The sequence below is a fragment of the Canis aureus genome, chromosome 19, assembly GCF_053574225.1.
Source record: "Canis aureus isolate CA01 chromosome 19, VMU_Caureus_v.1.0, whole genome shotgun sequence".
Classification (NCBI taxonomy): domain Eukaryota; kingdom Metazoa; phylum Chordata; class Mammalia; order Carnivora; family Canidae; genus Canis; species Canis aureus.
This window is the reverse complement of record NC_135629.1, coordinates 48,062,363-48,088,514: the sequence shown is the minus strand read 5'-3', so window position 1 is coordinate 48,088,514 and position 26,152 is coordinate 48,062,363. Positions and strand designations below refer to the sequence as shown.

At 52.8% G+C, this 26,152-nt stretch overlaps 1 protein-coding gene across 1 annotated transcript in view; it reads right to left on the bottom strand.

Annotated features, from left to right (window-relative positions):
* Positions 1–26,152, bottom strand: part of BRD4 (bromodomain containing 4) — a 94,527-nt gene that overhangs the window by 6,481 nt on the left and 61,894 nt on the right. Inside the window, exons 5-14 of the mRNA XM_077859604.1 lie at positions 25,329–25,464; positions 22,982–23,271; positions 21,915–22,277; positions 20,170–20,298; positions 13,813–14,022; positions 12,426–12,625; positions 11,788–12,083; positions 10,617–10,727; positions 1,148–1,200; positions 661–1,033 (exon numbers count right to left, since the gene is read on the bottom strand). Of these exons, the coding sequence (XP_077715730.1) occupies positions 661–1,033; positions 1,148–1,200; positions 10,617–10,727; positions 11,788–12,083; positions 12,426–12,625; positions 13,813–14,022; positions 20,170–20,298; positions 21,915–22,277; positions 22,982–23,271; positions 25,329–25,464 (2,161 nt within the window). The remainder of the gene's footprint in view (positions 1–660; positions 1,034–1,147; positions 1,201–10,616; positions 10,728–11,787; positions 12,084–12,425; positions 12,626–13,812; positions 14,023–20,169; positions 20,299–21,914; positions 22,278–22,981; positions 23,272–25,328; positions 25,465–26,152) is intronic.

Here is a 26,152-nt window from a genome sequence, read left to right as displayed (position 1 = left end):
GGCAGTGAGGCTCACAGCTTCTGCACCCCATGGCCCCCAGCCCGGCCTTTCTGCTCCATCGTGACCTCCTCCTGCCAGTTTCCCTCCAGCTAGCCATCTCGCCCCACCCTCCTTGGCTTCCCACAAACTCAGAAGTTTCCAGAGAGGTCCACAAGATTGTGTTCCTTCACCACTGCCATTCTGCACCCTGCACCCCGACCTTCTTCCCCTTCCCTTCAGCTGCTCCCTATTTTCACACTTGCCCTTCAGTCTCAGAGGAGGCCTTCCTTGAATCCCCCAGGGGTGTCTGTGGGTGGGGTGTGTGTGTGTGTGCATGCATGTGTCCCAGCATCTCCATTCCCAACTGGGAGCTGTGGCGGTGCAGGGGGAGGGGAAGGGGCGCACATCTTTTTTCTATCTCACACAACGCCTAGTCCAGCAAAAGAAATGAGTCGGTATCTTCCATATCGAAGCACTAACTCTATGCAGAGCTTGTGCCTCAGTGGCTCATGATTTCCTTAACAGCTCAGAGAAGCTACCAAGCTCCTCTGGGAGGCAAGACAACTATGGGGGTAGGGTGTGGGGGGAGATCCACAGGTTGCCCAGAGTGCCTAGTCACAGTAAAAAAGCAGGATGGGAAGGGGGCCTCCCTGCACCTCGGCAGGTGTGGCTGCAGCTCACCTGGAGGAGAGACCACCGAGTGCTGGTTGAGATGAGGTGGAGTGCTGTGCTCGGGCGGCTGGGGCAGGTGGGGGGGCAGCTCAGGCTGCGGCAGGTGCAGGATGGGCTGGGTGAAGTGGCCGATGGGGTCGAAGACGCTGCCTGGGAGCTGGGGCTCCAGGACGGGCACCTGGGCGGCGATGAAGGGCGGAGGCGAGGACTTCATCGTGGGGGCTGCCTGTGGCGGTATGGAAGGCGGGGGCGGCGGGGGCGGGGCCTGCTGCTGCTGCTGCTGTGGAGGTGGAGGCGGCGGGGGCTGCTGGGGAGGCGGCGGGGGCTGCTGGGGCACAGGGGCCGGGGCCTGCTGCATCTGCTGATGATGGTGGTGATGGTGCTGCAGACAGACAGGCTGACATTAGGCCGGCGGCACACACCTGGGTACCCTCGGGGCCCACAAGGGCAGGTGGCCAAGGCTCACCTGCTGGAAGACACCCCTGAGACCACGTACCTTCTTCTGCTCCCTCCCGGGGTGCCCCTTCTTTTTTGACTTCGGAGCCATCTCTGCAGAGGGAAAGAGAAGGTGGTGAGGCTCTGGGGGGACAGGACTGTGAGCTGTCCTCGGAGGCAGAGCAAGGAGAAAACAGGGTAAGTTCAGGAGAAGGGCCAGTGACGGTGAGACGGAGGGTAGCTGGGTTCTGCCTGGGACGGGAGTCAGTCATGGGGAAGGGAAAGGCGTGTGGGGGGGACACCTACCCATTGGCCTGTTGCTTTTCCTAGTGGGGACCATGTCTGAAAAGCCTCCCCAATTCCCAGACCACCAGCTGGCTTGCTTAAAGGATGACACCTGGGTACACAGGGAGCTGAGCTACGTAGACCCTCCTGCCCAGTGTCTCCCCCTACTTGCTGTTCAGACACCATCATGGTGACCCAAGTGTCACCTGCTTTGCCTTGGAAAAATCGTGACATTCAAAATGATCAAATTCGTTTGATGGATCAAGCAAATGAGGCTCAGAGAAATTAAGGGACTTGCCTCTTGTCATAGAGCTAGAGTAACAACATGGCAATCTCCAACTGCATCGCCCTCTATGCTGGCTCCTTCCCATTCTCCCAGAGGAAGCAGAGATGCAGAGTGGTGGTGTTGGCCCATGCCGACAGGCTGTCCGCAGAGTGAGCACTTGAGAGGTGGGCGGGAGCAAACAGGCTGGCCTCCCAGGAATGACTAGGAGGAGACTTGCGGAAGGTGCTCACTACCACAGCCAGCAAAGGGAGGGCACCAAGCAACATCCCCTTCCGTGTGGGAAAGTGGCCTCAGGGAAGTCCCCGTGCTGGGACACAGCATGCTGCTGGGGCTCTCCCTGCAGTGTGCGTCCAGGTCCCTTGAGGCTAGCAGCTGGCTGCCGCTGCCGCCACCGCCGTGTACACTTATCCAGGGTGGGCCTGCCCCTGCAAGGGAGGTGCAGGAGCCAGGGCATACACCCACCTTTGCACCCACTCCACAGATTTATGCTAAGGATCCTTTGGCAGCTGTTTGGCCCTCCCCAAGAATTGCTGGTGTGCAAACCCCAGAGAGGGAGAGGAGGCCCAGTCAGGATTTATGGGCTAGGAAATGATGAAGACACCAAGTAAGAGATGGGACCCACGGTGCCTTTCCAATTCCTGTCAACAAGAGACACTTCATGGCTTTGCCTGGCACCCCCTGAGTTCCTTGCCAGGGTGCTGGCTCTTGCTGGTGTTGGGAGGACACATGCTTTACTACCTCCACTTGCAGCTGCTTCATGGAGGGCCGTGCTAAGCTTCTGTGAGGCACCAGGCCTAGGGTACACTACCAGAAGGGATGAGGGAGGACCTCGTGCCCTGTAAGAGCTCACCACTCCATGCAAGAGACAAGACAGTGTGACATAGACCTCAGCAGCTACAGACACAGGTCCTCATACAAATGGCAGCAACTAGGGACATCTGGGACACGGCGGGAACCACACGCCCAGCCTCAAACCTGGACACTGGAGATGCCAGGATACAGGGATCAGGGCTCTTTGGGTCACAGCAGGAAACCAGGTGAGAGGAACACTCTTGTGGGAGGAACATAAATAAGGGGACAGTTTGAGTGACCTGCATGATTAGGGCCATGGGGCTGGCAGCTGCGGGGTAAAGGAGGCACACTGAACCAGAGAATGAGAGGCCCAGGATCAAAGGGACCCTGTGTGCACTGGGGAAGAGCATGGTATGTAGAGGCCACTGAGCCGAAGGGAGCAGGAGGAAGGTGCCAGGGGTCCTCTCCAGGATGGGCACCGACGGAAGCTGGAACAGGTGATCACACACTGGGCAGGCCTTTGGGAGGCCGGGGGGTTGGAAGCTGGGGTGAGAAAGGGGCCAAATGGGTAAAGTCTGACCAGAAGACTGTGTTGTGGGGAGAGGGCTGGAGTGGCCTGTCATCTGATGGCCCCAGGGGAAGCACTGGTTTTTTTCCATCATAAAGGAGGGATGGTGGCTCTGAGCTCTGCTATCATCCCGCAGGCCGTGAGCAGAGAGGCCCACAGGAGCACTTGGGGGAACAAAATGCAGTGGGGTCCCAGGAATTCCAGAGAGCGGGTCTTGGCTGCCTTGGAAAGTGTCCCAGGACACTTTATAGTGTCCCAGGTCCAGGTCTTCGTGAGGAAGTGCTGGTGGGGAAGGGGTCAGGCCTAGAGTAGGAGAGCCAGTGGGAGGTATAGGGCAGACCTCCAGGACCAGAGGACACTAAGGGGGCCGGCGCTGAGGACCGAGGGGTGCCAGAACCTGTTTGGGACAGCTGCATCCGGCTCATGTGGCCCAAGCCTCCTGTCGGAGTTACTGGTAGGAAGACAAGACAGAAGTGCACAGCTTCACAACACACCAGCCCCAAGACACCCCACACAAAACTCTCTAGAAAGGGTTACATGAAGATGGCCTCAAGTACTGTGTGATCTTTATTCCATGAAAATCTTGAACTCAACACAAATTTCATCTTTACATAGGATGGTAATTGTACAAAGAATTAAAACGTTTTTGTAAAATCTGGTTAAAACACTGATTTCTCCCGTCCCCCACCCCCCACTCAAGGGAAGGAGACAGGATTGAGGGTAAGGGCAGGGCAGAGGCACAGAGTCCCTCAACTCAACTGACTGGGGGGGCCTTGGCACCAGAGGAGGCCCAGGCTACCCCTCCTATAGCAACTCCTCAGGCCCTGCAGGCCGGCTGGTTGTGTCAAGGCCCAGTTGGTGTTTCTCTATCTGCACACAGGAGGCTACCACGAAGGAGTAAGTGGGTTCTGCTCCCTCTGCTCTATTCCTGGGGCACTGGGGACAGGTGACAGCTCAAATCTAAAGATCAAGTTCTCTGACAGATGGAAGCCCCATGGGCAAGGAGGCCTGGATCCCCAGAGAACAAGGGTGCAAAGAGCCTGCAGGAGAGCTGGCCTGTGGCTATAGCTGGTGTGCACGAGTATGGGAAGGGGTGGAGCAGCACACAGGCCAACACTGTGGGAATCCAGGCTGCCATTTGTTCCAAGACAGCAGAATCTTCCCAGAAAGACAATGCCAACAGCTTCCCAACTGTCCTGTGGGAATCTCCGGGCATGAAGCCCCCTGGCTCCAGCCAGGCCGAGCTACACTGGGAACACATCAGGCACAGGCCAAAGGGCAGCTCAAAATAGTCTGTCTGGCAAATGGGGCCTGACTGGAAGTTGACTGGCCAGAGAATCAGAGAGCAGCCCAGGAACTTGCAAGCATCAATGCAGGGCCCTGGAGGCTCTGGATGGGCTGGATCTAGAACCCAAAGTCCCAGAGAAGGGTCCCAGGGTTTCTGCACAGGAGGCGGCCAGTGCCTGAGGGCCTGTTGACGGTGAACTACACCTCCTCAAACTTGCTTCCAGCTCCAGAAGGCAGGCTCCAGGATGCCAAGAAACTGCTACAGGCCTTGAAGAAGTACACACAAACTATACTTTAAAAAGCAAGGGGCAAAAAAAAGCGCTCCCTAAAACACAGATGCTGTTCCTTAGGGGACGTTTCATCAGGCAGTTTTCTGCTGAAATGCTGGATTCATGACCAAAAAAGGGTTGATATTTATTTTTAGAGCAAAAAATCCTTTTCAGTGACTCTCAGAGGGCTTGGATGATGCGGCCACCCTGGCGTGCCCCACCCCTGGGAGGCTGTCATTATTTTAGGGCACTGAAGAATGGGAGGGTGCTTGCACTGGCAACAACCCTCAGAGATGTGCATGGAGCAGGCCCCAAGGGCTCTGATAGCCTCACTATGGACTGGTCCAGTGCTCTGGCTCTGAGAACCCTCTCTCATCCACTAGCCCATTGCCCTACCCCACTGCGGACAGGAATCATGGACTCAAGGGGCTAGGTCATCTGGCTGCATGGTTCTTCCTCCTCGAGTGACCCTCACCAGTGACCTTCCTGAAAGCGGCTCTTGCCCACTGCAACCTGCTTCTAATTACTTGGGACAGGGAGGCAGCCCAAGAGGTACTTTCCCCTCTATGACTTTAGGCAAAGAGGCCAAAAAAGTTGGGAAAATGCCCAACAGGCAACAATGGAACAATGAAAACAGAAGGAAGACTCCAGGGGTCTGGGAGTCAGCCGTAGCTGGTGTCAGCCTCTAGCTGATAGCTGATGGAGCCTCACTAGCCACCACAGACAGGACATGCTGAGGGACAGCCCCATGAGCTTTCAGGCCCCACTATGCTTGCCCCTGAGGCCCCTGCTCCTCACTGGGGGAAAGCTCTAGATATTAGAGTGTTCTTCCTTAGGCTGAGAGACTTTCTCTGGGCTAACGTCATTTTAAGGTCCAGGAGCAAAGTAGTTAGGATCCAGAAAAAGAGGGAGGGATGAAGAGAGAAAACATACTTGTGATGGGACCTTGCACACAGAGCAGCACCACATGTATGTGTGTGCAGGGCAGATTGTCATCACCCACTGGGAGATGCCACCCACCCAGAAGACCCCAGGCGACCAGGGAGGCTGGGCAGGACAGCCAGGCAGTCTTTACACAGGAGGCCCGGGTGGCCAGCCAAGCAGGCAGCCTTCCCGGAGGCGGGACTAGGCGTGTACTGCTGGACATGACTAATCCACCCCGGGGGACAGGCCCAGGGCTCTGAGGAATTCCATAACTTGATGGAGTCCTGTCCCTTTCACAGAAGAAAATGGACTTAAGCTATAGCTTGCTGGGAAGGAATCTGGAACTGAAGACCGTTTTATTAAGAGTCCGTGTCCAATGATTAGGCAGGACCTACATAGAGGGAGAGAGAAACCAGTGTGAGAGAAATGGTGTGGAATGTACCGTTCAAGTCACAAGAACAGAAGAACCACAGACCGAGCCAGCCTCCTGTGCCCTGCCCGCTGACAGGGCACGAGAGAACGGCGCCGGAGCCTAGGAGCCCTGCCCCCTGCCTGGCCAGCTACTGTCGGCGATGGACCCACCTTCCCTTTTACAAAGGCCACAGTTCCGGCACATGTGGACATCTCCAAAATCACCCAGAGCCTTGTTTATGCTTCTACACAGAACAACTGCTTCCAGTAACAAGTTCTATGGGTACCCTGAGCACAGGCTGGCATTTCCTTTACTGGTCTTTGAATCTGAGAGGCACCCTTGCCTGCCCTACTTGCCATCACTCCTGAAGACTAGCCAGGTGTGCCATGACCATCAGGCACCCCCCCTAACTCTGAGCCCATCCCCTCTGGACCTGCTTTTCTGTATACTGTCTACATCAAGAAGGTGATGCCAGCTCTTTCTCAGGCCCTGGGTAGAGATAGGAAAACCCCCAAGAAAGGGGCTCTGGAGTACAGGACCCTCTAACAAACAGCCTCATTTCTGATTCCTAAAAACCCCAAGGAACAACAAACAACAAACAAGTCATAAAAAGAGGAAGCAATTATACACACGGTCAAGGAGAGGAGAAAAAAAAAAATGAAGACAGGCCGAGGAGCAAAGCTGTCCTTCTTTTCTCAGGGCATCAAGTGTGTTTCCCCTTGACCAGAGAGGGGTGTGGGGCATGTTTCCACCCACACAGCAGAGCAGATGCCTCTGCTAGTCATGGATGCAACCAACACACTCCCGTGTTCAAGTGTGCGCGTGGGAAAAACCCACCCACCGGCCAGCCCATCATTTAAGGCACATTCCACAAGGCTCATCCTCGCCCACGAAGCCCCAGAGTCCTTCCAGCTGCAACCCCTGCTTGTGGGTGTATGAGGGGTCACCTGACAGTACAGGCAGACCAGCTACAGTTCCATCTTCCAGGTCTCTTCCTTTCCCCCTCCCCCTTTCCCTTTTCCCAAGAGCGAGCATCACACCCTTGGAGAGGGCAGCACTGGGCCCCAAGATGGGACTGGGATCCAGTCCCTCAAAGACCCCAGGGGTCGGAAGCCGAGGCTGGTTGTCTGGGAAGAACGCCTCATGGCCTCTGTCTGCACTTTCCGGCTCAAATCTTTCCAAAACATCAAGCATTCCTTTTTCCCCTGGAGCTATTAAGAAACACCCACATGCTCCAATCCTGGGAAAAGGAAACAAGGAGACGAAAATAGCTGGTGTGTGCTCCCACTGCAACTAGAAGACCAGCCCAAATCCAAGAGCACTGCCCGAACCGAACCCGTCCCATTCCAAGTAGCTGGGGTAGGAGTATGTGCTCCTAAGAGGGACGTGAATTATATGTCCACTCTGCCCAGAAAGACCCGTAGATAGCATGTAGGAAGAGTCCATCATCAACAATGTGATCGAACAGAAAGCTGGACAAAGAGTCCTAGGACATCCTTCCTGGCTCCATAAGCCAGACAGAGAGGAGATCGGGAGGCCACAATTCTGTCCACAGCCCACCCGGGATGGCCATGGGAAAGGGAGAACTAGGGCACTCACCTCTGGCTTGCCCAGCCAAGGTCTACAAATGCCTTAGGGGCAAGTGAGAAAGTGGCATTTGTATTGCCTGTCCTGTCCCAGTACTGAACCCTGAAGCAGATTCAGACTTGAGCCAGAATTGAAGCTCAACAAAAGACCACAACCCAAGTAATAGCTGGGTTCAGAGGATGTGGTGGGACTGGCCAACAGCATGCTTCTGGGCTGGCAGGGGAGGAGATAGGACATATAACACATGGTGGCCTGGGAACCGAACTAGGGAAGTCCAACCCACCTCCTCATCTCTCCATCCCCCAATCCCTATTTGTGGGCACACCACCTCCCTAACTACAGCGTGGCCCCACAGACCAGCCCCGTGCCCTGAGGAGCCCACAGCATCCTTATCTATGAAGACTGGTCATGAGGGACCTATGCAACCTTCCCACCCCCACCAACCCCCAATTTTGTGCCTCTGTTTGGTTTCTTTTGGTGATTCATATCTCTGGGCCCTGTCAGCAGAAATAACCCTTAGCACAAGTGACAAAAATAGGCTCTTTCAGGAATTTCGGCTCCAGTCCAAATGGAAACACAAGAACAAGGAGGGCAAAACAAGCCCCCAAAGACCAAATGAAATACCTTCAGTGCCCCCCCTCCCTGCCCTCTCCCCACTGGTCACAGACATCAGGGCTGCCTAGCTCCAGGGACCCAGCTTGAGCAGCTGCTGGAGGAACTGCCCTGGAAGCGTGTGGGATGGGGTGGGGGATAGCTGCATTCAATGGCTCAGCTCCCACTTTGGGGGAGACAGGGTCGGAGCCCCAGGGCACAAACCCACAGGGTGGTTCTCTCCTGAGAATAGGAGCACCCAGTCAACCCACAACAGAGCTCCCCAGTGCATACATATGGCAAAGGAAAAGCCAAGACTTTGAAGACAAATGGGAGCCTCACAAGACTCAAGGTGGGGAGGGTGCCTGGAAAGAGGGATGAGCCGGAAGCAGCCGAGCAAGCCACCGGGGCGGGATTGCTGGAGCCTGGGAGCCTGCAGGCCGGCGGCTCAGAGACTGTAAATCTCACCCTCCTTCCCGCCCAGACAGCTGTTCCCAGGAATCTCAGATTACTTGTTGCACAATCTTTCCATTTCTTTCAAAGGGGGGACAAAAAGGGAAAAATAATCTCAGCAGTTAAGAGCTGCTGGAGATGCCGTCACAGCTACCCCACGGCACACAGGAGGAAGTGGGTGCAGGGCACTCAAGAGCCCAAGAGAAACCCCTCCTCAAGCAAACATACGCCAAAGAAGAGCTTGGGGATCAGGTATGAAGGCCACAGTTAAAGACTCACAATCAGGACCTGACGATCAGGTGCCACGTCTGGGTCAAAGCAATCTACCCTCAGTCAAACTGCACTGTAACAATCAGGTCCCCTGCCAATTCCAATCTTTGGGGTTTTCTTTTGGCCTTATAGGAGAAAAGGCTGTGAAACGCCTAGTAGGAGCAGCCTGCTAGGAACTGCAGGAGGTGCAAAAGCCCAGAGCAAAGGCAAACCCAAGGCGTGGCTGGCACCGAAAGTGAGAAGTCAGTGGCCACCAGGAATGCTAATTGAGCCCAAGAATATCGCCATTCATCCTGCTGAGGGCAGTGGGCCCTGGCTCAGCACCAAGCCCTTCCAAACAAGCATGGGGTGTGGCGCCCCCTGCTGGTTGATAGATTAAAAAACTATTGGGGAGGGGGTTGGTAAGGAAGAAAAAAGGCAAGGGATGGAGACAGGACAGTAAACTGTCCATAACAGTCTCTGCATACAGTGGAGATCAATAAATACAGAATATAGCTTAATGAATCTCATTTGAGCCCACTGGAAATGAGGTGGTCCACAGAATTTGGAGTCCTGGAGAAGCTCTTAACCCACCCCAAGGTAAGCCTCCTACCCACTAGGGAAGCCTGGTGCCCTTTACTGTAAAAGCAGAGAGGAAGAGTGACAAGGCCCAGTGACAAGCCCTCTTGTCGTCCTCTGCTTCCCTGAACAGATGCAGGCTGAGCCCACCCGAGGACCTGTGTGCGCAAACACCTTGGAGTGGGATCACCCAGCTGCTGTGAGTGATCCTCACTCACACTTCCTTGGCACAATCAGATCACATTACTTTCATGAACTGATTAAGTGGGGTTTGTTATTTATTTCCAATCAGAATAAAATGCCAGAGATGAGAAAGGTCTATGAAAGAAAATACCAGGGGTCTTTGTTGCCCAAACACATTTCCCACTGTGGATACACATACCACAGCCTGCCTGGAGGTGCAAACTTAAGGCCCCAGGACCTGGTTCCCCAGTGGTCTGTAGATGCTCAGCTGATGGAGCTAGACCTGCCCAGGGGCAACCCAGACATACATGGCCAGCTCCATCTCACAGCGCCAGGCTGGTTGCCAGGCTACTTCTCTAGCCTCTCCTCCAGCCCAGTGTGAGCATCTGCCTGCTCCCCAAGAATAATCAGGAGAGCATGCATCTGGAGGGATGCACAATCCCTACCACCACGCAGCTCTGAACATCTCCACCTGCCCTTACTTGCTCCCATCCTCCACACTGAAGCTGCTGTCTGGTGGGCAGTGGGCTCTGCTGGGGCACCAAGGGAAACACATGCAGGTCCATGGAGCTGGAGAGGGGAACCGTTAGAGGTTGTAGGACACGCTGGTCCAAGTGCATGCACAGTTAGGAGCAGCCAATGTAGCTATGAGCACCCTCCAGTAAGAATGGCAATGCCCTGAGCCTGGGGGGGCTGATAGCAGAGCCGGAAGCAGACTGCTCCACACCTGGTAAAAAAAGCGTATCACCTCAAACAGCCATGCTGCATGCCACTGTGACATCGGGAAGACCATAAGACTGAGCAGGATCACACTAAGGTCAATGATACCAGCTGGGCCCCAAAACCCAAAGTCCTCTCCAGCCCCTCCCCCTGTATTATGCACTGTCAATACCCCGAGCAACTCCTCCTCAGGATACAGGGCCACCCACTGCCCCATGTGGAGGGTTACCACAGCAGCCCTCTAAGATGAGAGGGCCCAGAAGGTTCTGGTCTCTAGCAGCCCGGACATATGACTAAGCCTAACACAGACAGGAATGCAATGAAACACGAAGGAGGACACCTAACCTGTTTCAGAGTCTTCGCTGTCAGAGGAGCTGGACTCGCTGGTGCTCTCCGACTCTGAAGACGAGAAGCCCTTCATCTTTGAGGAGCCAGCAATCACGTCAACTTTCTCAGCTGTAATAAAAAGCAACAGGGACTGAGTCAGGTAGGGCACCGACCTAGGAGGCTGCTGTTAGCCATGCACACATCCCAAATGCCTGTAAGAAAGGCCAGCAGAGAGTTGGTGCCTTGTGAGCCAGAGGGCGGCGGCTGCTGCTGCTAAGAGTCCCTTCCAGTCTCACACTTCCCGGTGGTAAGCTGCTAGCCTACTATACACCAGCCCAAACTTGGCTAAATAACAGAATTTCAAAGCCCCTCCGATTCTGCAAAATACCCTGTGTTGGGTTCCTCAAAGTACAAGACAAAGCAGGAGGGAATTCCCCAACACGAGAGACTGCTAGGCTGGGCCTCCCTTAGCTACGTCTCAGGCAGTGGGTGAAGGGGACCCAAAGGGGACATGACAGCAGACAAAAAGACATGAAAGAGCCCTGGGAGTCTCCAAGGACCTTGGTGTATAGACCGAGGGCACAGCATCACTGTGCAGCACCCCAGGGAGGTGCCCAAGAACCCCAGGAGGCAGTCCGGGCTGGGAAAGAGATTATGCACCACATCTGATGTGGATCCTAAGTCCTACTGGTCTCAAGGCAAAAGCTGTGACAAGGCATTTCTAATAGGAAAGAGGTGCTTGGCAGACTGTCATGGAGGGGGCCGTGTGGAACTACAGAACAGCAGGCAGGGATAGTGCTGACCTACCACCCTTCCTCCTAGCCCCCAACCCCATCCCCTATCCTCCTTGCAAAGAGGTGGAGGCAGGGTGGGAGTGGCTGGCTTTGAGGGAGGCTCAGAGGCAAGGGTGAGAACAGGGCTGCTCAGAGCACCGCAAGGCTGGGGCCCCAGGTGGGTACCAGCCAGGAGGCCAAGAATGGAACCCATAGCCCAGGGTCTGGTGGGATGTCACACACACCCCCACGCAGAGATTTCTTTGCCAAAGACAGCTTTTGTAATTGGAAAAACAGTCTGCCCAGGGAGAGGACCACGTCTGGAAGGCAAAAGTAAACTGTGGCTAGCCTCCTCTCTCAAGGCCAGGGCGGCCAGGACTGAGAATACACCCTGCCCCTGGGGGACCCAAGGGCACCTTGAGGTTTCCTTTTCTTCCGCAAACAAGAGGTTACATAGCGCTCCAGTTCTCGCAGGGTGGACGGCTTTAGAGTCTCAAAGTCGATCTCGATCTCATCAGGATTGGAATTCTTGAGGGAGGGCTCCCGAGACTGGATAATGTGCACCACACGGCCCAGCTTCTCGCCAGGGAGCTTGTTGATGTCTAGGCTGAGCTGCCGCTTCTCCTCGTATGACATGGGCTTGCACTTGTCCTCCTCCTCTGACTCGTATGCAGGAGGGGGCTTGCTCTTCATGGGCGCTGGCTCCTTCTTGCTATGAAGGGACAATGCAGACACTGTGAGGAACAGTGTCCTGGGAAAGCTAGGCACCCATTCCTCCATTTGGGACTAGGTGGATGGCTTCCACACTCCCACCAAGAGGACCTTCACTGCAACACAGGGGAGGCTGGCACCTTCTCGGGAGCACTCACTGGAGACAGGCTGCAAACCATGCCCTATCCTCACCTCCTGCTCTGTGCTACCTACTATTCTCCCTCCCTTTCCAAAAACAGGAGAGCAAAGATCCATCCCAGAGGAAAAGGTAGAGATGCAAGCCTCCCCACCCACCGTGGCAGGCAAGGGTCCCCACCCAGGGCAGACTAGGGCATGCACAGACCTCGCATTGCTGTTGCTGCTGTTATTTTTCTTGGTCTTTTTGGGAGGAAGTTCCTTGGCTTTGCTCTTCTTATTCTCCTCCACCTCCTCCTTCTTTTTGTGCTTTTCTTTTTTCTTTTCTTTTTTGTCTTTCTCCTTTTTCTTTGGTTTGTTCTGCTGGGGCTGGGAGAGGGCTGCAAGCTGCTCGTGCACGGCTTTGAGCTGTGGAGCAGACAAGCAAGACACCCACACCCATCATCCTGGTCTCTGTGTGGACCTCTAAGCGTCAGGGGGCAAGGGAAAGGGGAAGCCCAGGGAGGGGGCTGGCCCTCAGCCTTGTGGTCTGCTGCCTCACCAGATTTTCAAAGTGCTCATGCTGACCCAGGCCACAGACTGCAAGGGTGGCCAGTGTCCCTCCTTGCTAGAGGGGCTGCCCAAGCTGACCAATACCGAGCTCCACAGCCATCCAGGAGAGGGTCCCTAAGAAGCTAGGTACTAAGGTCCTGATGTTTGGCTTGTAGGGCCACAGGAGAGATGGACATCCTGGTTCAGGCACCTCCTTCCAGATACTGAAAGGATCTAGAAGCCTCACCTCTGCCCACAGAACAGCCATGTCTCCCCACCCCCATATATGTACAACTGACTCTTGAACAACACAGGCTTGACCTGTGCAGGCTACTTACATGTGGCTTTTTTTCCCCAATCAATACAGTACTATAAGTGTATCTTCTATTTCTTACCATTTTTTAACTTTGTTAATGGCTTACTTTACTGTTAAGAATACAGTACATAGGGACGCCTGGGTAGCTCAGTGGTTAAGCATCTGCCTTTGGCTCAGGGAATGATCCTGGGGTGCCAGGATCGAGGTCCACACTGGGCTCCCAGCATGGAGTCTGCTTCTCCCTCTGCCTCTCTGTGTATCTCTCATAAATAAATAAAATCTTAAAAAAAAATACAGTACATAATAGTGTGACCTATAAAATACGTATTAGTTTACTATGTTATAAAGCTTCTGGTCTAGAATAGACTATTGCTAAGTTTTTTTGGGAAGTTAGACACAAATTTTTCGACTACACACTTATTTTTTTTAAAGAGTTTATGTATTTATTCATGAGAGAGAGAGAGAGAGACAGAGAGGCGGGGAGACAGGCAGAGGGAGAAGCAGGCTCCATGCTGGGAGCCCGATGTGGGACTCGATCCAGGGACTCCAGGATCATGCCCTGGGCCAAAGGCAGGTGCTAAACCGCTAAGCCACCTAGGCATCCCGAGGCCAGCACTCCTAAACCCCACATTCCTCAAGGGAACCAGTGGGAATTCTGCTTCTGCTGGAACTCAGAACTCCCATCTTGTGGAGACTGCCCAGTCTATGGATTCTGGGGGACTGGGAATGGGGCCGCCCACATCCTTACCTGCTCCTGGAGCTCTGCCAGCCGCTGGGCTCGTTCCTCTTCAGAGTCATCAGTGGAGCTGTCACTGTCTGAGGAGCTATCACTGCTGCTGTCGCTGGATGAGGGTGGGGCCACCACTTTGGTGGGGGGTGGCACCGCCGGGGAGGACACGGCCACCACAGGCTCCTCTGGCTCATCTGGCATCTTGGCAAAGCGCATCTCAAACACATCCTGGTAGGGGAGAGAAGCCATGTCCGTGAGGGCTCCCAGGTGCCCAGGCATGTGTGATGGCACTGCCGAGGATGTGGCTTAGCATCACCACAGCCTCTTTGGCGGTTGGGGTGGACTCAACAGGAGGTAAGTGGAAGGGTCAAAGAGGGTTGGGCTGATGCTGACCACCCCCAACCAAACCTGTCCACTAAGGCAAGGAGTGGGCCAAGGCCCCTTGCCAGCTCTTTCAACACTCCTCACAAATTTCACTTTGAAAAGAAATGTGTTTCTGACATACTCACTACTCCCTGGAGACACAGTCCAGGTATGTACGTATGGCCCAGGTTATAGGAAGCAGCTGGGCTCAATAAGGACATCTACCTAGAGAATGCAGATCAGATGGCAGATCAAAGGAAGGACCCACAAAAAGTGCCCTGAGGCTCTTGTTAGGTTGGTACTTACTCAGCACATCCCAAAGAAGCCTTCTGGATGCCAGGGCCAGACACCAAGAAACGGCAGTGAACAGAACAGGAGACTCTGCTCACCTGGGGTTCACACTCCTCCAAGGAGGTAGGGTCTCCAGTTTGAGAAAGCATTCCAGGCAAAGGGAACAGCACATGCAAAAGCCTGCCCTGTGGTAAGTGTGCCTGGCACAGAACCCATGGCCAGTGAGGCAACAGAGCCTCTGCTACAGTGGGCAAGGGTCTGAATCTACCTCCCCACTCCTCATATCATCTCTGGGGCATGTAACCGAGTAGAGCCATGCCACTGGCTGAGGTGTCTCCAGGGCATGCCCAGCAAAGTGTAAAAGTTATAGGAGAGTGACTGTGGGGGATGTTGAGGCCAGGCTACAGGAGGGTGAGGTACCAGTGACACAAGTAAAGGCCTCAAAGCTATTAAGCACGGGATCTCATCCCAGGAGACTGACGTCTTCCAACTCTTTAAGACCCAGGAATCTGATGGAACTCCATGTGGGGTCATAGAGCTTGGGGGCAGCAGCTCTGCCTGGGCAGCCCGGTCCAACTGTGTTCCCTCACCAGCAAGCTGGCAAGTCCCTTCCTATCCTGAGGGCAATGTGATCATAAATCCAGTGATGACAGAGGACAGCAGTGAAAGGAAGAGAGCTAGCTTCCCAGCATGATTTTAAGACCTGCTTTAAGCCTGGAAAAAGTTAGTCAACATGGTGTTTTATACAAGAGAAGGGCCTTCCCCAAGTGTGAGTCAATACTCCAGCATAGCCCACAAGGCATGGGAGGGTTGTGGAATCCAGTTCTAGGGCCAGCTGTGTCAAACAGACTACACTCAACACAGCTGGCCCTAGAAGCCTCTCCTATCTCTGGAAACATAGCTTCAGGTCACCCCTCCCCAAGGCAGCTTGGAAAGGTGACCCAGGCAATAGAGTAGGTTCATCCACAACTGTCGTGCTGTCCCCTCGCCTCTAGACAACCTCAGTTCAGCCTCCTCCAAGGCAGCTCCTCCTTTCCACAAAGTGACGACCTAGATTTTGCTGTCTAAATAGTTTTGCTCCTAGACTAAGTACTGAAAGAGTAAGTAATACCTTTTTAATACATACAGAAATAAATTCTGGAGCAGTTCTGAGAGCAACGGAGAACACACACACAAGGAATGAGCAGAGACAATCACTACCCAGGCTGCAGAGGAGACAGGGGCTCACACCAGAGCAGGGGCCCCACGGTGCCCTGGATATGGGCAGCCCTAGGTCACCAACAGACCCACAAGAGCATCCATGAAAAGTCAGGCCTGCTGCACAGAGGAGTGTACCTGATGTGTCAGGACCCCACCAAGAGGGTGGCAGGTACAGCCAAGTACTCAAGTGTTGCGGGGAGGTGAGCCTTTACCAGGTGGAAGCTGCCTTGTGCCACTTATCTATGTACCCCAGTCTCTCTTGCCAACTGCCAGATAGCATGATCCTTCCCACAAGGACATTCCTGCTCCTCCGCAACAGACTGTGGCTGTTGTGAAAAAGGCATATGCGGGGTGGGGGGTGGGGGGGGCAGAGCAGGACTCATCACTCTGGGGCCTCTTTCCTCTCTCAGGGTATTCTCGGGCCCTGCCCTGCCAAGGTCCTAAGACCACAAACAGAAAAGAGCACAAGAGAGGAATCCAGGCAGGCTAGCTGGAAAAGCATTGCAGGGCCTACAAGCTGGGGCTCCTGGCTTCCTGGCCATGCCCAGCTGCAAGACCTGTCCTCTTTCCACTTGCTCTGGCCCCAGTGGAGGACATCCTGGGAAATGTACTTGGGCCTGAGTGCCAGTGAGTCAAAGGCTATTGCAGAAAAACCTTCCCGAGTGGCTGAGATAGGTTCTGCCTACTGGGGTCTGTTGAACGGTAAACATAAAAGATGTGCTCCCTGCCTTTAAGGAGCGAACACAAATAGTCGAAAAGTGTAAGTGTTAAGGTAGAAACAGCAAAGGGATGGTGGAGAGCTTGTGAGAAACTTGAACACTAAGGATGAGTGGGGGACATGATGCCAACAGCTGCAGAGATCCAGCAAAGATGGCTCAAAAGGAGACAAAAGTGTGACACATGAATCCAGCCGCGCATCCTGTTGGCCAAGTGGAGAGTGGGTGGAAAGGGTGTAGAGCCAGGCAAGAGGGGGGATGCCAAAACCAAATGTGATGCACCTAGGTCAAAGGTCTTGTGGGGAGGACAGAGACGGTGAGGGGTGGTGAATACCAACAGCGAGTATTCTCTAAAGGAACAAGGTCTCAGGCCTCCCACACTAGGGCCTGTAGTGCCTCCAGGTGGACCGAGTTTCTCTGCCTGGCATGCCATCACCTCCACCCACATTGCAATTCTCAGCATCAATTAGCAAAGCACACTGGTTTCAGAGCATGTGTCTCCTCTTACTAGAAATATTCACTGGGTCATCTACTCTAGGCTGCATCATTTTCAGCCTAGTGGGAAGCACACCCTTCTCCCCCCTCTAGTTAAACCAGCTGCCGGAGTGCCAAAAGGTCAAGCGTGGCCAAGTCCAGATGTGGCTGTGGGGCTTGGCCATACCTGGGCATATCAAGGCCCAGAGGATGGGGGTGGTGGTGAGAAGATGCAGGCAGTGGCAGGCCACTAGGTGTGCCAAGTGCTGGAGATGCAGCCATGAGTGGACACAGAGAAACACACATTTACACACACCTCAAATGCTTCCTGCCTCTGGGATCTAATGCAGGATATCCCAATGCAATTTTCATTTTTCCTTGCTGTAAAAATAATTGCATACCACCTTGAATTTGCACCTTTTTTTTTTGAAATAGGACTCTGGTAATCTACATCGGTACCAAATTTCCTAAATGACTCCTCACTTCCTGACAGAGCAGAGAGTAAAAGACAGTACCACCAGCAGCTCTGGGCCCACCAGGTGGGTTGATGGGCCTTAGCCCAAGCCACTGGTCAGCTGAGAAAACCCATTACCCAGATACTCCTGGCTGTCTCTGTGACTGTGGCTACCAGGTGGTGGGATGTGAGTTTTCTAAAGGCCTGGAATTTAGAGACTGGAAGAGGAAAGCAAAGTGGATCCTTTCCCATATAACTTTCCATGTAAACGCCAGTCCTTGGGCACAGTCTACTTAAGAAGAGGCAGGTCTAACATCTCTTACAGAGGCAAACAAGGACTGGGACTTTGTTCCTCCTCCTCTCTGGACAATCTAGCCATCTAAAACATGCTGATTCAGGAAAGCTTAGAGAGGGAGAAGGAAAAGCTTGAAATGCCATAAGCACAACTACCTCCCAGACAAGAAGCCTTTCACATTGGCTCTGCACTTGAAGCCGATACTTCCACCTGCCTCACAATAATGGAGAAAGTGACATTACTTTCAGTAACACAGCAATACACCCTGAGGCGGGCAAAGCAGGCTAGGGGCAGAGCGCTGTGCCAAATGGCTCATCCAGGCACTGCCCTTGCCTGAAACAGACCCTCTTTCAGGGCAAGGACCTCATCCAGTCCAGCCTGGTATGTGGAATAAAAATGTTTAGAAAGAGGCTACAATGTGGGAAAATAGCTCAATGCTCTTGGTACGGGTAAACCTTATGTTTGGGCCATGTTCATGTAACTCTCAGAAGGAGAAAAATGAAGAAAAACCGAAACACCTAAGCACAGAAATTAGAGATGGAGAGCTAGAATATATTAAAGGATTCTTTCTCTTCTCTTTTTAAAGTAAAGTAGTTCAGAATAGCAATCTTGGAGGTAACCTGGATGGCTCAGCAGTTTAGCGCCGCCTTCAGCCCAGGGCGTGATCCTGGAGACCTGGGATCGAGTCCCGCGTCGGGCTCCCTGCATGGAGCCTGCTTCTCCCTCTGCCTGTGTCTCTGTCTCTGCCTCTCCCCCCAGTCTCTCTCTGTATCTCTCATGAATAAATAAAATCTTAAAAAAAAAAAAAAAAAAAGAATTGCAATCTTGGTGCTGGCAGATAACTTGTTTTGTTTTAGCTGTTTGCATGAGGGAAAATAAAGGGTATGAGTTATCTGGCCAAAAGCTATTCCACAAGAGGAGGTTGAAGACACAGATCTGAGGGCACCACTGGCAGCTGGTGGCCATGTATGAGAATTGCCATAAAATGATAAAGCCTGAGCTCCTTTGAGGATAGGAAATGGAGAAGTAAACAGTGAAAGAGCAGCTTTGGGAAGAAAGCAGAACACCAAATTAAGAGCTCTATCCCCCCTCCGGAAAAATAAAAAAAAAAGGAAAACCTCAGCGAAAATAAGATCAAAAAACAAACAGGAGAAACTATAAGAATTTTTGAGACAGAGTGTGCCATTTAAATAACAGTGGCCAGGTTTATTCTAGTATTAAGTTTTTATCCTAAGAGATTCAGGACACATCCTTGGACTCAAAAGCAGCCTCAGACCCAGACAGGGGCCAAGTAAAGGAACAGAGACCATGCCTCAGCTCTAGTGTGAGGGGGCAGGAAACATTATGATGACAGTCTGGGACAATGTTGTGGAGCTAACAGAACCTGGAGGCAGGAGGCCCCTGAGAAGTACAGACTCACAGGTTGCCAAAGGCAAGCAAACACTTCTGACCTGGAAGCACTCCACAGATAACTAGGAAAGCCAAGTATGAGGATCACCCCACCCCTGCGCCCCCCAGCCACCAGGTGGGAGTGGGACAGGAGATGTGCAAACCAGCACTGGGCTCCAGCCAGAGTGCCCACCCCTTGTGATGACAGGTGATCCAGCCCAGGGCCTGCTCTGACTCAGAGCAGAAGCAATCCAGGGTCTTGGGAAGAAAAGGCTGAAAATTATTATATGTGTAATTTTAAATAATAATAATAATAATAATAATAATAACAGCAAAAGTACTAAATATAGACTTTATTCTCCATATTTTTAAGTTTTTTTTTTTCTTTTGTAATCTTTACGCCCAACATGGGGCTTGGACTCATGACCCCGAGGCAAGAGGTACAGGCTCCACTGAGTGAGCCAGCCAGGTGCCCAATTCTCTGTAATTTTTAACCCCTGATCTTTCTACCCAAAGATAAACCACTGTTGAATTCTGGGTATATTTTTCCCTTTTTAAATAAAGCAAAGCGAAGTTAGTTCACATGTTGTGTGGTCACCCGCTTCCTCCCTCCCAACCACAGGTGCACCTGACAGCATGCATTGTGCGCCGCCTGAAACAACCTGCAGGGGCCACCATCCCCAAGGGCACCCAAGATGGAGATGTGGCCTCATGGAACGCCTACAAGCAGCCACTCCACAGCTAGAAGGCAATAGATTTCAAGGCCCTGGTGAAGAAATGTCTACAGGTGAGCAGTTACTTTAGCTCACAGCTGTGTCAAAGCGTCTGCCTTACAAGAGTATCATTCACCAACGTGAGATAGGTCTGTTTTGTAGAAAGGCATGCACAGCACATGAATTCTTGGCCAAGGGCAACCAAATGCAGGTACAGGGCAGGGGGCTTTCAGTGGGACACCCCAGAACAAAACCCAAGATGCCCAAGGCCCAAACTAACTATCCTGCTTTAATTATAATGAAATAATTTCAATGTAAAAAGACACATTATCCTGGCTTGAGTCTATCTTCAAAACAACACGGCCTCATACCAAAGCAAATGAAAAAAATAAAATCTACAAAAGCCCATAGAGGCCTGGCACACCCAGGACCCCAGCCTGTCTATCACAGGATGTGCTCAGAGCTTCCTCAGAGCCTCACCTGGAGCTTGCGGGCCATGGCTACCACCTCATGGTCGGGAGGGTTGTACTTGTAGCAGTTGGAGAACATCAATCGGACATCAGCACCAAATTCCTGAGCATCACGGTATTCACGGGCCTCCAGTTTAGACTGAAAATATAAGACAGGTTCTTGTTGGTTATGCCTGCCCCTGTTCCAATGGGTATGTGACAGCCAGGAGGGCTATCTGTAGGAGGAAGATGGCTTCTCAGTAGAGCAGAGGAGAGGTCATCACCTTAGTTCTCTATGTCAAGTAGATAAGGAGACACTCAGAAGCAAGTCTCAGGGCTGGGAAGTACCCTGCTACCATCCCAAATCCACCCACCCTGATCACTATGATGGGCTAAGGGGTAAGTGGACAGAGAACAAATGGAGGCAGAGCCTGTAAGGAGAGGGTTGGGACCAGTTCTGACCTGACATACACCAGTCTTGGTGACACAGGGCAAGACACTGGTCAAAAGGAACACAAGCGGGGGCCCCTGGTTGGCCCAGTTGACTCTTAGTTTCACCTTAAGTCATAATCTCAGGGTCATGAGATCAAGCCCCCATGTTGGGCTTTGGGCTCAGCACGGAGGCTACGAAAGTTTCTCTCTTCCCCTTTGCTCTTCCCCATGCTTGCTCATCAAGCTCTCTAAAATGAATAAATCTTTTTAGTGGTTGAGCATCTGCCTTTGGCTTAAGTCATGATCCTGGGGTCAAGTCCCGTATATCAGGCTCCCTACATGGAACCTGCTTCTCCCTCTGCCTATGTCTCTGCCTCTGTATATAAAATCTTAAAAAAAAATAAAATAAAATAAAAAAAGAAGCAACCCAGGATGCTTCCCAGGTTGATGCCCGGTGGCTCAGCAGTTGAGCGTCAGCCTTTGGCTCAGGGCGTGATCCTGGGGTCCCAGGATCAAGTCCTGCATCGGGCTCCCTACAGGGAGCCTGCTTTTCTGTCTGCCTGTGTGTCTCTGCCCCTCTCATGAGTAAATAAATAAAAAACTTTAAAAAATCTTTGAAAAATAAAAGTAAGGGCAGCCCGGGTGGCTCAGCAGCTTGGTGCCACCTTTCGTCCAGGGCGTGATCCTGGAGACTTGGGATCGAGTCCCATGTCGGGCTCCCTGTATGGAGCCTGCTTCTCCTCTGCCTGTGTCTCTGCCTATCTCTCATGAATAAATAAAATAAAAATTTTTTAAAAAGTAAAAAAAAAAAAAAAAAAAAAAAGGCACACCAGCACTGTACCCTCCCCTCCCTGTCCCATGTTTGGGCAGGCTTATGCCACTCCCAAACAGAAATGCAAAATAGCTTAAAATAAACAAACATAATCAAAAGGCCTCAAAATATTACAATGAAAATGGCAGGATTGTGTGACTCCTACTGAGAGATAACATCAAGACCCTCTCCATGACACAGAGCCTAGCAAAATCACCAACCTTCAACCTCACCTGGAGCATGTACTGTGCAAGGTGCCGGTGGGCACTGGGGCCCAAGGCCACATCGTCCTTAGAGACGATGGCAAGGCTGCTGTTTGAGAAGAAAATCCCCAAGCACATGGTCTTGGAGGTTGTCCTCACAATTCCCAGCAGGGGGCGCTGGGCTTCTTTGAGCTGGTAAGAAGAGATAGTTACTAGGGCACATTCACCAGAGCCCAAGGCCTGGGCCTTCCTCTTGGACCAGCTTAGGAGCTTCTGACCTTCTTTGTCCTAGGAAGACTGGCCCCCAGCTCTGAGGGGGCATCTGCTCACCTTGATTGTGCTCATGTCCATGGGGTGCTTGATGATGTCACAGTAGTCATGCAGACCCAGCGCCTCTACATCCACGGGCTTGTAGAACGGCCAGGCATAGGCTGCGTGTTTCTTGGCAAACATCTCCTTGAGGATGCCACTGCAGCACTTAAGCTGCTCTGAGACCTTGCTGCTCTTATCTGGCACTGGGTGCTGCTGCGAGTCGGGCACATCCTTTTTGGGAGGCTTCACAGGCCGGCTACTCTCCCGCCGGGGGCCCAGCTTGGTGGTCTTAGGCTCCGGGGGTAGTGATGGTGGTTCATGAATGGGGTCGATGGTGGTGGGGGTGGTGGTATCCGCTTTCCTCTTAACTCCCTTCTTTGTCTGCCGAGAGCACACGTGCAACAAGCACGGTCAGAGGTGGCAGCTGGCACAACCGTCCCTCAGATCATTCCTGAAGCTAGGTCCTTTCTAAGGTTCCAACATTCATGGGGAATGGGGCTCAAAGGTAACTCCATGGGTGAAGGACCACGGCAAAGAAAGACCCTCTCCCATCACTCTGCTCTGCAGCTGGGATAGGATCCCTGCCAGTGGCAGGAGGAAGCACACACCTGAGTGCAGAACCTGCTCACTGGAGGCCAAAGAAACCGCCCAAAGCAGCTTCCTACTTAATGCCAGGGAAGTCGCTCAGAGTCAAGCCTTGTCACACTGGCCTCCCACAGGAGGCATATGCACAGTCTACATTAGAGGGGAGAAGGGGTCAGCAAGCCCCTGGGAAGTGGGTCTCAACTACGGGATCTCCAGGCCAGCAGGGCAGTAGCTTCGAGGCCATGACTTAAACAATGCATAATACTCCCCAACCCCTGCCCGCAAAATACCCACAAGTGCCCCAGGAGCCAGGAGAGGTGACTGTCTCCTGCTTACCTCTCTGCTATGGAGAAGACAAGGGCAGGCACCAGCTGAGGTGGTAAAAGCCCACCAGTGGCTGGGCTGGGCCACACACACACACACTCTCTCTCTCTCTCTCTCTCTCTCTCTCTCACACACACACACACACACACACACACACACACACAGAGGATGCTCACCTTCACAGGCTGTGGGGTGGCCGCGATGATGGGCGGATGGCTCTGCACAGGCTGGGGGTTTGGTGCGGGTGGGGGTGGTGGCTGAGGGGGCACCGGTGGGGGCGTCTGCAGTGGCTGGGGAGGCACCACTGTCATGACGGGGGTCTGGACGATGAGGTCGGGGGTGACTGGAGGGAAGGGGTGAGGTGTGGCCTGCACAGGTGGAGGGTTCTGCTGAGGGGTCTGGGTCTGCGGAGGAGTCGATGCTTGCGTTGTGTTTGGTACCGTAGAGACACCAGGTTTTGCCGTCCCTATCAATCGTAAAAGGGACACGTGGTTAGATGCCAAGCCCAACACACGGTGGCTGACCTTATGGGGACAGTGTCACAATATGGGGAGCACACATCTGTGGGAACATGGCACATAGTGTCATGGTAACTATTTGCCTAAGAGACAGAATAACCCAAACACCCTAGACCTCGGCCAAATTGGTCCACCTGCCCTTAGGTTCTCTGAGAGCTGCAGCACACTGCATTCCACATTTTCTGAGGCGTCCTGGCTTCAAGTCCCATATCAGGCACAAAGACGCCTTCAGGAGCATGGAGGCCTGGGCCAGAGGAGCAGGAAACACATGCTGAGAGTTAGCACCAGGACTGTAGATGGAGAGTGGAAAAATGTTCCTTGGCGCTTTTGGACAGAGCTGTCCTCATTCCCAGAAGCGCTGCCTTCTGAGTAAGCAATTCTGGCAGGAGGCCCGCATCGGCAGCCCTGGCCAAGGTTTCTGGAAACTGGCAAACTTCCACCTCCCTGAGCCACAGGAGGAGGCTGGACGGCTGCTGCCCTTTGTGATCGGCTCAGACTGCCTCCCTGCAGCTGTGCGGGGGAGCCCAAACATACAATACCCTGTGTCTGTCCCATGTGCAGATCAAACTCCTGGTCCTAGGGCACAAGGGCAGGGCTCTTGGATTTAAGGATACTGGACACCTCCTTGCAGGATCCACAGCTAAGAGGTGCCCCTCAGGACCACACCTCCCTGGCTACCCCTCAGCGCTGTCTGGGATCCAGCCAACCCCCTTTGCTCCCGTGAAGCCACCACCTCTAGGCAGGGTGTAGGATGTCAGGTGAAAGCCTTCTGTAGAGAAGCAAACAACTCACAGCGTGGGCCACCCTCAGACAGAGCTGAGGACGGCAAGATGCACAAGGCAGCTGTTCAAGCCTTTCCTAGACAGAAACATTTCATTGTTTCCCCTCCTCCCTCCCCAGCAGCTGCCTCTGGAATCCTGTGTCAGGCTGAGAGACGGGCAGGGAACAGAGTGGGTGCTGAGATGGACAAGGAGGGGAGGGCTTCACTTCTACTTCAGCAGCATCAAAAAGAAGGCCTGGCTCTAACATAAGCATCTTATGGTAACTCAGTTAACCAACCTCAAGGTTCCAGGATAGGGATTATTAGTTAAAACTGCCCTTAGCTGAGTTAATTTCTTTTCTCTAAGATGGGATGAAGAATTCAAATAACTTAAAAATGCTTTGAGGGTCACCTGGGTGGCTCAGTGGTTGAGCATCTGCCTGCGGCTCAGGTCGTGATCCCAGGGTTCTGGGATCAAGTCCCACATCAGGCTCTCTGTGGGAAGCCTACTTCTCCCTCTGCCTATGTCTCTGCCTCTCTCTCTCTCATGAATAAATAAAATCTTAAAAAAAAAAATCCCTTGAAAAAAATTACACTTATTTATTTATTTATTTATTTATTTATTTATTTATTTATGATAGTCACACACACACAGAGAGAGAGAGAAAGAGAGAGAGAGAGAGAGGCAGAGGGAGAAGCAGGCTCCATGCACCGGGAGCCCGAAGAGGGATTCGATCCCGGGTCTCCAGGATCGCGCCCTGGGCCAAAGGCAGGCGCTAAACCGCTGCGCCACCCAGGGATCCCACACTTTCTTTTTAACTGAAGTCCATCAAAAAGGGCACAGCCCAACTATTTCTACTTTGTGAGAGGTCACGCAGTCCTGTGACCCTCTGGGGCGCATCCACCACTAAGCCTGCCTCCCGGCCCCTGGTCCTACACTCAATCTGGAGAAGGGGTAAAGACTTGGGGGGGAGGGATCCCTGAGTGGCACAGCAGTTTGGCGCCTGCCTTTGGCCCAGGGCGCGATCCTGGAGACCCAGGATCGAGTCCCACGTCGGGCTCCCGGTGCATGGAGCCTGCTTCTCCCTCTGTCTGTGTCTCTGCCTCTCTGACTATCATAAATAAAAATTAAAAAAATAATAAAAATAAAAATAAAAAAAAAAGACTTGGGGGGAGGGAAGGAAAGCCAATCCTTGCTGTTTCAGTGTGAGGCCAACAGGGCAGGGGGCACTGGAGGTACCCTACCTGCTTCTTTCCTCCCACGTCCTCTTCCTTTTGCCTGGACTATCATGATCTCAGTTTCTTCAGTGGGCAGTTCATTGATTTTCTGCAAGAAGAGCTTCTCCAGAGCTTCTGCCATTAAGACTATGTCATCTCCAGGCTGGAAAAGGAGACACGGGGGTGAGAGTCAGAAAGCCCTCACCACCTGTCCAGACGGAGCAAGAGCTCCCCACCCTGTGCCACCCATTCCCTGCTCCAAAGCATCAAGTTATCATAGTTGGGGTCCTTCCCCGACCTGAACCCTAAAGGGCCACAACAGTTATACCACCAGATATCACAGAGGCTCATGTGCCTGAACCAGCACCTGTCTGCCTGCACCTCCCTCTCCATTCTTTTAAGCTCTGGCCTGAGAAGCCATCCTAATGTCTTAAGTATCTAACAAGCCCTGCCAATCACTGACAGAAGCCCTCCTTTGACACAATTCAACCTCATTTACAAATATTTGAATTACACAGGATTTCTTGCCACAGATAAGCTAGCAGGGCTCTGACAAAGCTCCCCAGTGTACCCTCAAGGCAACTCACTAGGGCTGGGGCATTGCCTATCTTGAACTGAATTACGGGTCCCCACTCTGTTGCCTCATCTCCGACATGCTGTTCCCACTCAGCTCTAACCCAAGAACCTCATCTGTGCACATGTCACTTAAACCTAGCAGTGGGAGCTGAGACTTTTAAAAAAACACAGTAAACTTCAAGAAACTCACCTACCCATCTCTTCTGGGCAATTTTACCCACTACACCAGCAGAGGCCAAAAGCTGAGTTCTGTATAGGGTCTCCCTCCAGAGCCG